This window comes from Strongylocentrotus purpuratus, unplaced genomic scaffold (genome assembly GCF_000002235.5).
Source record: "Strongylocentrotus purpuratus isolate Spur 01 unplaced genomic scaffold, Spur_5.0 spur5_contig_845, whole genome shotgun sequence".
Taxonomy (NCBI): Eukaryota; Metazoa; Echinodermata; class Echinoidea; order Camarodonta; family Strongylocentrotidae; genus Strongylocentrotus; species Strongylocentrotus purpuratus.
Genome location: NW_022145552.1, coordinates 2,152,906 through 2,162,803, shown reverse-complemented (window position 1 = coordinate 2,162,803; position 9,898 = coordinate 2,152,906). Strand labels below are relative to the sequence as shown.

The following is a 9,898-nucleotide window of genomic DNA, read 5'->3' as shown; positions in this document are numbered from 1 at the left end:
GATAAAGTGTCCCTTAAGCATTTCACATACTGCTCCCTCTCACAAGAATGTAGGGTTTCTTGAAATGAGGGAAGACGGTACTCCGAGTCTAAAGAAGTCGCACCCCTGATTTTGGCAAATAGGTTCTTAAAATGTGCATGAGATGTGAAAGAAAAAAAGGTATATTTATACTTTACTATTCCATGGCCCCAGGGACGTGGTCGGCCCAGCTGAACCTTTTCCGGGCCATCCTGGGAAAGGTCGGTGCCACCGGCAGGGTCTTAATCCTGCATATCCGCGGGGAGAAGGGGGTTCCAACCTCCGATGGACCTTCCCGCGTCTGTAGGCAAGAGGTCCAACGAAGGGTGAACAGGCACCAGCGCATTCACATTCATTGTTGCACGTTGGGTCCTCGGGAAGTTGAAGCGTGGAGAATAACTTTTCCTAACGCTTACTTCAGCTTCAATGCCATGGTAAGATCCTACAAGCGGGAACAGTGGGCTGCTCTTAGCCTCCTTCCGCGGAGTCGGTTGTTACTGGAGACCGACTCTCCACACCTTCCCGTTGGTGGTGGCATTATTTACGTTATTTACGCCACTCCCGCCTATGAAGTAGGTTTGATCCAGTAGCTGTATCAGGTCGGTCCAGTAGTTCTCAATCGTTGTGACATTGTACATGATGGACATTGTCCATTGAACACTAGCTGTTTTTGAGCCCTTTGGACTCATGAATGCACCTGCAACATTCCAGAGGCTCATGAACACAGTCCTAGGAGATATGAACCTCTCTGAAGTACCAATATATCTAGACGACATCATTGTTTTCAGTTCCACAATAGACGAACATCTGACCAGGTTAAAACGCGCCTTCACAAGACTTAGGCGACACAGACTCAAACTCAAGCCTAGCAAGTGTCATTTACTACAACAACAAGTCCAGTATCTGGGGCAGAACTATGTGTGGGTGAATGAGTCACCTGACAAGAAAAACATTAGCATGTTGTGCTGAAGTCTGGACCACGAGATTATGACAACAATTTTGGACACCTCATCAGTGAAGTTAATTGCAAAGGGCCCATCTGTGACAGGACCATCATTTACTGTCAGTCCCGTAAAGTATGCAGTGAACTGTATGCTACATTCCTGGCCCTGCTACCAAAGGACTACCATGCTTTTGTCAACATGTACCACACCAACACGGAGAACGACGTTCAAGAAAAAATCATAAGAGAGATGTCAACTCTGACAGGCGAGTTGAGAATCTTGATCGCTACTACAGCATATGGAATGGGAGTAGACTCCGGCACAGTTCATAGCATGATCTCTAGAGGAGGCCCTCAAAGCTCATGGGGTGGCATCTTCCAGGACGGGAGCGGATTTGCGGCTGGCTTGGAACGAAATGGCCTATAGGGCCAGAAAATACAATGATCGGCGCAACCAAACTGGTAATGTAACATTTATTTACGTTGAAAATAATAGTTTTAATATTCAGAAGAGGCAATTTAAGGTTTCTTTTGGTTTGATTTTGGCAGCTACACGGTGGAGGAAAAGATTGGAGAATCAACAGAAGACAAACGAGCAAGAAAGATGATGGAGGAGAGTTTGACGATCGTAAATGGCCACTATGACATCAGACTACCTTGGGGTCATAGACCTCCATTCCTTCCCGATAGTCAGAAGACAGCTGCCTAAAGGCTGCGCTATCTAAAAGGGGAGTTTCTAAGGAACAAAGAATTGTCTTTAGGTGTTGTCCATAGTATTTTCAACGTATGCTCTTCAATATCTTTCGCCCTTCATCAAGAAGGTCCCAAACCACCAGTAAACATGAAATATGAGTTGGTGTTGGAGGCACTCAATGACGTATGCATCAACGGGTTTGCCGATGTCAGCTCGGAAACTGGAATCGTTGCAAAAGATGTAAGTTTGTAAATAAGAAGAACAGGAGTTTAAATTATAACTAGACATCGGATTCTTCACGAAGACGAAAGAGGTGATCTGTCGCTTTGATCGAGACATAAGACATGTAGAAACTCAATGGAAGATTAGGTCTTTTAGAAAGATCTTACCCTCTACTCATATAACACGCATATATGGTAAGCGATTTCATCGGGTCTCTAGCAGCTGTCAAGGGTTACAAAGGAATTTTGCCTGTTCTCTTGCCGCTATGTAGCAAATTCCCCGTTCCCAAACCCGAGCGGAACCATAGCATGCATCGGACCAGTGCAGAATTTTTTGCCCAGAGCGAGCAGTGACATGAGCGCATGTCCGCTGGGCACTGGGCGGTCATAGATATAATATGTGGGTGGTGCTCTGTGCTCAGAGACTTAAAACACAACACTGCACTCGATTCATCGACATGACTTCTCGGAGGAGGGATATCAGCGACCAACTGCCCGTGGCTCCAGTCCTGATGGCTGTGAAGGCGTTATCAGCTAGGATTCATACCCTGGTTGTCGAGGGATGCTGTGGATGTCAGGACGAACAGCCCGGGCAGGAAGCCCACCTGGAATGCCTGTATCAGGAATGGCACGAGAAGGTGGACAAACACTTCATCGGGGCCATCAACCGCCTCAACGAAAAAGAATTTTTGGATTTTTTACCGGCCGTCTACAAAATATCCATCATGTTCGACGATGAAATGGACGAAGCCGTGGCCGAGGCTGTCGGATTCTTCCACTTTGACTTTGAAAACAACGACATACAGGAATTTATAAAAACAAAGATGACGAAGCAGTAATGTGAACATGGCTCTGTGCTCAGAGACTTAAAACACAACACTGCGCTCGATTCATCGACATGACTTCTCGGAGGAGGGATATCAGCGACCAACTGCCCGTGGCTCCAGTCCTGATGGCTGTGAAGGCGTTATCAGCTAGGATTCATACCCTGGTTGTCGAGGGATGCTGTGGATGTCAGGACGAACAGCCCGGGCAGGAAGCCCACCTGGAATGCCTGTATCAGGAATGGCACGAGAAGGTGGACAAACACTTCATCGGGGCCATCAACCGCCTCAACGAAAAAGAATTTTTGGATTTTTTACCGGCCGTCTACAAAATATCCATCATGTTCGACGATGAAATGGACGAAGCCGTGGCCAAGGCTGTCGGATTCTTCCACTTTGACTTTGAAAACAACGACATACAGGAATTTATAAAAACAAAGATGACGAAGCAGTAATGTGAACATGGCTTAGGCACTATGCCTCTGGACTCTTTGTTTGATATTACCTATCCATACACAGTACCGATTTATTTCTTTCATGATTTTATTTTGTCATTTTTCTGTTTTGGTTATTTATGTTGGTTTAATGTTTAATACATTGTTTGCGTTAAACTGAAAAGAATTATTCTGACCTTGTGTGTTTGTTTTTTCCAGTTGTTTTATAGTTATAAGTGATGGAAAATGGGATGATTGATCATTTTTGAGATTGATGATGGTTCTGGAATGGTCACTGGTGAGAAAGTGAGGATGGACGAGTACATGAAAAAGATTTATGGAGATCCTGAGAATGAGGCGGGGTTTGGAGGAGTTGAAAAGTTATATCGTTAGAGAGCGAGAGAGCCCTGATAAGTGACTTCAAGCTGTCTTTTAAAATGGCCAAGACAGATCAGATGAGGAACCTCAACAATGGACGGAAACCTATACAACCTCGCTGGAGAAGGAAATTCATTAGCTTCACCAAACTGTGAAAAAGCAGAATGAAACAATGGACGCTTTACTTTATGCCAATGTAAGTTTGAACACAGAAATAGCTCAGTTGACCGCACAAAGAGATAAGATTTTGTTTCTCAATTAAGGCAAAATTGAGTCCTTTCCCTTTGTTCGAATATGTGTTTGGAACCTTCTTGGAAAGGATGTTTCCTATGCAAATGTTTCAAGTGTAAGCAAAATAGTTCTGGAAATGCTTAAGTTCAGTTACAACCGTTAACCTAATATAAATAATGAGCGACACCGTTAAGTAGCTGGTATTGCGGAAAAGGTAAATACTACATTTAATTTTTTTAATTTCAGAATATCATACTGGAGTTGGATATCACTAGATGCAGAGACGTCCTACTGGGTGTGGTGGAGAGGGAGAGTGGACTACTATTAAAACCGCCTCTCACGTTCACAGGTCAGTGTTCACAGGAATCTTGATTCTAACATTGCCAGTGCAGGCTAACAGTATCGAGAACCCAGAACCCCAGGGGATATAGGAACTGTAAGTTTCATGCTCTGGCGGACCAACCAGGATTGACCAGGAATGTTCAAATTAATCATGAACAATTAAGGGCTCAAGTAATTGAATATCTGGAGACAAATTAATATACTGCATGTGGCTCTCGTATTAGTACATGGATTCCCAACCAATACTGGGAAAATTACCTTATAGCGATGAGCAAAGACGAGGTATGGACACACGAGCTCGTACTGAAAGCAGTATCAAACTTGTATAATGTTGAAATAATAAGGCAGCCGTGGCTTATCCAATAGTGAGAAGAACTACCCGATCGACAAGCTGGAGTTCTTAGCCCCTCGGTGGGCGGTTACAGAAGGATAATACTTATTATGTGTCGAGCTAAGCCAAACTAGATGCCACAGGATTTTGTGTAATTTTCGTGCAAGGGCTTTGTTGAAGTTATGGCGGATGAGGAGGTGTTTGGAGAGGACATATGCATTAGGATGACTTATTATTCACCGCTACAGTCGAAGAAAACATACACCAATTCCAGGACGATGTTACTGAGAAGCGAAATAAAGCAAGAAAGAAATCAAATGTGATTTCTTCCCAGATAGTTGCGAGGAACGTAAGCCTGAATCCTCAATCGTCATACCCATGTCAAAATTGAGTTCATATTTTAATTGTTTCCTTTTTTTCTCATGTAGAGCTACCAGCACTTCTGCAGGAGATGAAAAACATCAAGCAGAACGTCCGTCAGTCCTCCAACTCCCCGACATCTTCCAACTCATCACCGTCCCCATCTTCCAAATTGATTACTCACTGTGTAAGTTTAATTTTTAAAGATATTTTTCCCTTATGTTATCTTTAGAACTTACTGTTATTGTTAATTGAAGGGTAATTTGTAATGCGATTATTGATTGAGCATGGTTATGAACTCTAGTATATTTTTTTTGTAATTGATATGATCCATTTACACCATTCTGGGATTTTTTTTTTTTTTTTTTTTGCTGCGGTTGCGCTGTCAACTGCAGAGTTCTCATGGGTGGGCCAATTGATTTTTAAATTTTTTTTTTTTTATACATCTAATTGTCTATTTGCAATTGGTCTAAGTGCAGTATTAAAATGAATACTATAGTGCTGGGCGGTATTTCGATATTATCTAAATTAGGCGATATGAAAATAATATCGAATACGCGATTATGATCTCATGATTATTTCGATATATCGCGGAGACACGATATGACCCAAATATCGTTGATATTATGCATGAGTTCCAGAGTCCAGACACGTGTTATTCATTGAGCAGCGGGACTTGTGTGTTTGTGTGTGTACTGACTGTATTATGGCAAGTGCAGTGTGAGTGTATAGTATACACTCACACTGCACTTGTCATATAATACATTCAGTAGTCCGTATACACACACAAACACATGCATACACACATGCACGCACGTGAACGTGAAGCCGTTTTCCGGCTCCACGATATATCGTGTTATCGACGATATTTTACTGACGATAATCGGTTAACCTTCAAATCAAATATCGACCAGCACTAATGAATACCCCTTTGATTTTTTTTTAATTTAATGCAGGATCCCGTCTCTCCGAAGTATGACTCCAAAAAAGCAAGAAAAAGTGCCACCAACAATGCCTCAAAATACTTGCAGGACTTAATGACCAGAACATTTACGAGGCAGGAAATGGCAAGCCATTCCCTTACAGGGGGGGGGGGGGGGGCATCGAATACCAACGCAGGGCAGGAGGTGTTGTAATATGTTATACAGACATGCCAACCGTTCCGATTTTAACGGAACTGTTCCGTTTTTGAAGTTTTTATAGCCCTAAAAAACGGAACGTTCCGATTTTGGGGAAATTGGCTTTCCATACATAGCATTGACTACACTGGATAGGCACTTTCACGCACATGGTCCGTCCGCCGCCATCTTGTTTAATTCCGAAACAACACGGCCGCCGTTATTACTGTTTTGATACTAGTGTGCGGTCGTGCATTTTGGGGGGAGCATGGTGGTAGATGATCGTGCGCGCGGCGCCCGCAATACCCATTCAAAGTATAGTAGCGAAGACTTCGGTGATTCAGTGGGCACATTGCAAGTGCGATATACGGTGTGTTGTTGTTCATGAACGCCGGGCCTAGCGGCCTGGGCTGGAGTGTCTGTGGTACCGTACTGGTGATCGTGAGTGTACGTGTGTAGAATACGAGTTCTGCCGTTTGACTGTGGATTCGAATTTGCCATTCGACGCTTGAACGAGGTGTTTTCTTCCTGAATATTATCATGGATTCACTCAAAAGAGCGAGTACCCAAGGAGGAGATCCTTTGACTGGAAACAGATTTTTAAAAACGTTTTTATGCACATCTTTATTTTGGACTTAAAAATGGTAGGTTCGAAATGCAGTAAGAGTGATTGGGTGTTTGTGTACGTTTTGCGCGAAAATTATGCTGCGGTGTCTTGCGTTCCGGAAAGACCCCCATTTGTTACGGACAAATATGGTAAATGTTACTGACAGCCATCATATAGGGTTGGCATCTCTGCATTATGTATACTGCATTTATTGTCGGCAAGATCTAAAGATCAGTGGTGGAGTCTTGTTCTGCTGACATTGATTTTGACAACCTCATTTACATGCAGCTCAATGAGTTACAATAATTTTGGATTGTTGACTGTTGTCTGGAAAGTTGAATACCATTATTGCCAGTCTCATTTTATGCATAGATCTATGTCATGTATAATTATTTAAAAAGTAACTAGACTTAAATGCATCACTCTGCATGAGTGGCTAATTAAATCTATGTCTATTATCTGCTCTGCCTCTGCCAAGGATAAATTAAAGTGTGGAATTCACTTCAATCACTTTTTTGTTTGGTATGACACAAAAATTACCCATAAACTTGGGTTGAATTTTAGGGGAAATGGTCCCTAAAATAGGCTCAGATTGCACCAGAGAGCATCTGGAAACCCAGAGCTTCCAGGGCCCTAAAGCGGGCCCTGGACCCCGGCTAAAAGGACTTCGCGCTCGTGATGTGCGCTTCGCGCACATAGTGTACAGATTTCTGATTTTCAAATGTTGGCATGTATGTGTTATATGACTCGGTGAAATGATATAGTCTGGCAGACGATGTAGTTACTGATTAGTAGCCATATTGTAAGACCATTTATTCCTGTATCCTTCCGCCTAGCTCGGCGTGGTATTTACATATCATATCTCATGTTAATGTAGTTCCAAGTGGACATACAACATCTCCCTCACAATAGATTTTTTTTTAAATGAATAACGAAGAAAAGTTATAACAGTTAATCATAAAACCTCTTGAAACTCCAAACACCTGCAAGCAAATATTTTGCAAATACCAATACCTTAAAAATACTTTAACATATGCCCGACTGATTGCCAAGTAACAATTAAGGAATATGTTTATGATTCATAAGAACCTAAATTCGCAACCTTACTTTAGATCCATAAAGTAGTCCTTTTTTGAGAGATTAATACGTGGAATACCTAAAACCAAATGATAAAAAATAAAACTATGCGGTTACATATACATCAGCAAACACATGCCTATACAGTTTTTTTTTTTCTATATTGACATTTCCAACTTCTTATTTGCTAATCCAAACTTGGCCATTTAGAAGTAAATTGTACTTACATATATTTACAACCAAAATACTGTAATACTAGTTTATAAGCAAAACATTGTTTAAAATTTGCTCATACAAAGAACTTTGCTGGGAAGAGCTACTGAACAACTCTATGGAAACTTTAGAACATATATTCAACTTTGTTCTCATATTCTTAAAACATTTATAATAACTCAACACAAAACACTGTATTCAAGAAAGTTATGTTGCTTGATTATCTAACATAAAGATACCATTGGGCACATTTCTTTACATTAGCATCATTGTATGCTATTTCTCTCTTCTCCTTTTTCTTTTTTTTTGTTATTGTTGTTGTTGTTGTTGCTATGAATAAGTAAACATTTTTTTGGTTATTATCCAATATACACGAAGTGTCTTTATGTGAGATTCTAATTATAAACTGGAACCTTTGTTCAATCTATATAGTCTGTCACTTTTTGTGTTTTAATTCTTCTTTCAAATTGTTTTTGGTAGTGTTTAACGATAACGGACAGGTTTATTACTAATGCGTCCAGAACGTGTTCTGTAAGGGTCTGTCCCGGATCCTGTCTGGTGGTCTAGTGACTGGTCATGGTCAAGTCCGTCTGCAATTTTTTTGTTCATTGGGGTAGGTGTGTTAGCTAGGCGCGCATCTTTAGTTGGCTCTGCCAGACGAGGCATTTGTGGGACATCTCTCAAGTGTACCCTATTCCTTCTGAGTCGCGTGCCATTTGGGGTTGTGACTATGTACGACCTGGCCTGTAGATCATTACATAAGTTTGTCACCTCAGCTGGAATCCAAGTGTGGGATTCTTTGTCCAGGAAGCGGACTTTCTGTCCTACTCTGAGTGGCTGGAGCTCTTGCTTGCTTCCAACTGCATCGTAGTCTGTCTTCATGCGTCCCCTGCGCTGCTCCAAACGTTCCTGGTTCTTTTGTCCTTGATATGTTGTGTTCGAATCAAGGTTAGCAGGAAGTAGTGTTCGGACTTGGCGGCCGAACATCATTTCGGCTGGGGATGGAAGATGGGCATCCACTGGAGTACATCGTAGGTTTAGTAGAGCTGCTGCTGTACTTTCTCCAGTTGTCTGTGTTTTCCGTATGATCTCTTTCACTGTTCGGACCGTACGCTCTATTTGTCCGTTTGACTGGGGGTACCTTGGTGAGGAGGTCTGATGCGTAATTCCCCATTCCTTGCACATTTGCTGAAAAGCTGCACCGATGAATTGTGGACCATTGTCTGACATAATCTCTGTAGGAGATCCCAGAAGGCCAAATATGCCAGTTACAGCATTCGCCACACTTGCACTCGTTGTGGAAGTCAACCGCTGTACGACTGGGAATTTCGAGTGATAATCGACTATAAGAAGATACTGAACCATATTCAACTCAAACAGGTCCATGCCTACTTTGGTCCAAGGTGTGATAGGGATTTCATGAGGAAGGAGTGGTTCCCTTCTCTGCTCAGGCATCCTTTCCTGGCATTGGTTGCACAATCTGACACTTTCGTCAATCTGGCGATTTATGTTTGGCCAGTAAACCGACTGGCGCGCTAGGAGTCTCATCTTCTCGATGCCCGGATGGCCTTTGTGCAGTTGCTGAAGGATATCTTGTCTCATAGATTGGGGAATGATCACCTGCCTGCCTTTGAAGAGGACACCTCCAGACATGCCTAGTTCATCACGAAATGGCCAGAATGGGCGCAAATCGTTTGGAAGTTCCTGAATAGTTGCAGGCCAACCAGCATGAGTGAATTCTTTCACTTGCTGTAGAAATAAATGGTCTTAGGAATAAATGGTCTTACAATATGGCTACTAATCAGTAACTACATCGTCTGCCAGACTATATCATTTCACCGAGTCATATAACATATTACAACATGGTGGCAGCAGTAAGGAGAATACCATGCTATTATTCGATAATCGGACATTAGCTACCGCAGTTTTCCTCGACTTGGACTAAGAAATGAGAACTAGCTGCTAAGTAGAAGTTTGGTCGTCGACGATTATTGCCAACATCGATGTTCCCGCACTGCATCCCACAACCTATCGTCTGCATTACCCGGGTACGAGCCACCGAGCCTCCGCTAATGCCGAATAGCACTGGGAACTGTCTTCCCCGCAT

General features: G+C 42.4%; 1 protein-coding gene across 1 annotated transcript; it reads right to left on the bottom strand.

Moving 5' to 3' along the window:
• Positions 1-8,274: 8,274 nt before the first annotated feature.
• LOC100888629 (uncharacterized protein K02A2.6-like) lies at positions 8,275-9,898 on the bottom strand. Its single transcript, XM_030991321.1, has 2 exons — positions 9,752-9,898; positions 8,275-9,540 (listed from the first exon to the last, which is right to left on the bottom strand). Exons 1-2 carry the CDS (start codon positions 9,896-9,898, stop codon positions 8,275-8,277), a joined length of 1,413 nt encoding a protein of 470 aa, XP_030847181.1.

Bases quoted from the DNA above. Each gene is read 5' to 3' on its own strand.
- LOC100888629 (XM_030991321.1), bottom strand. From the start codon at position 9,898: ATGCGGGGAAGACAGTTCCCAGTGCTATTCGGCATTAGCGGAGGCTCG. The intron at 9,541-9,751 runs GCTAGTTCTCAT...TTATTTCTACAG, and splicing joins GACCAAACTTCTACTTAGCA to CAAGTGAAAGAATTCACTCA.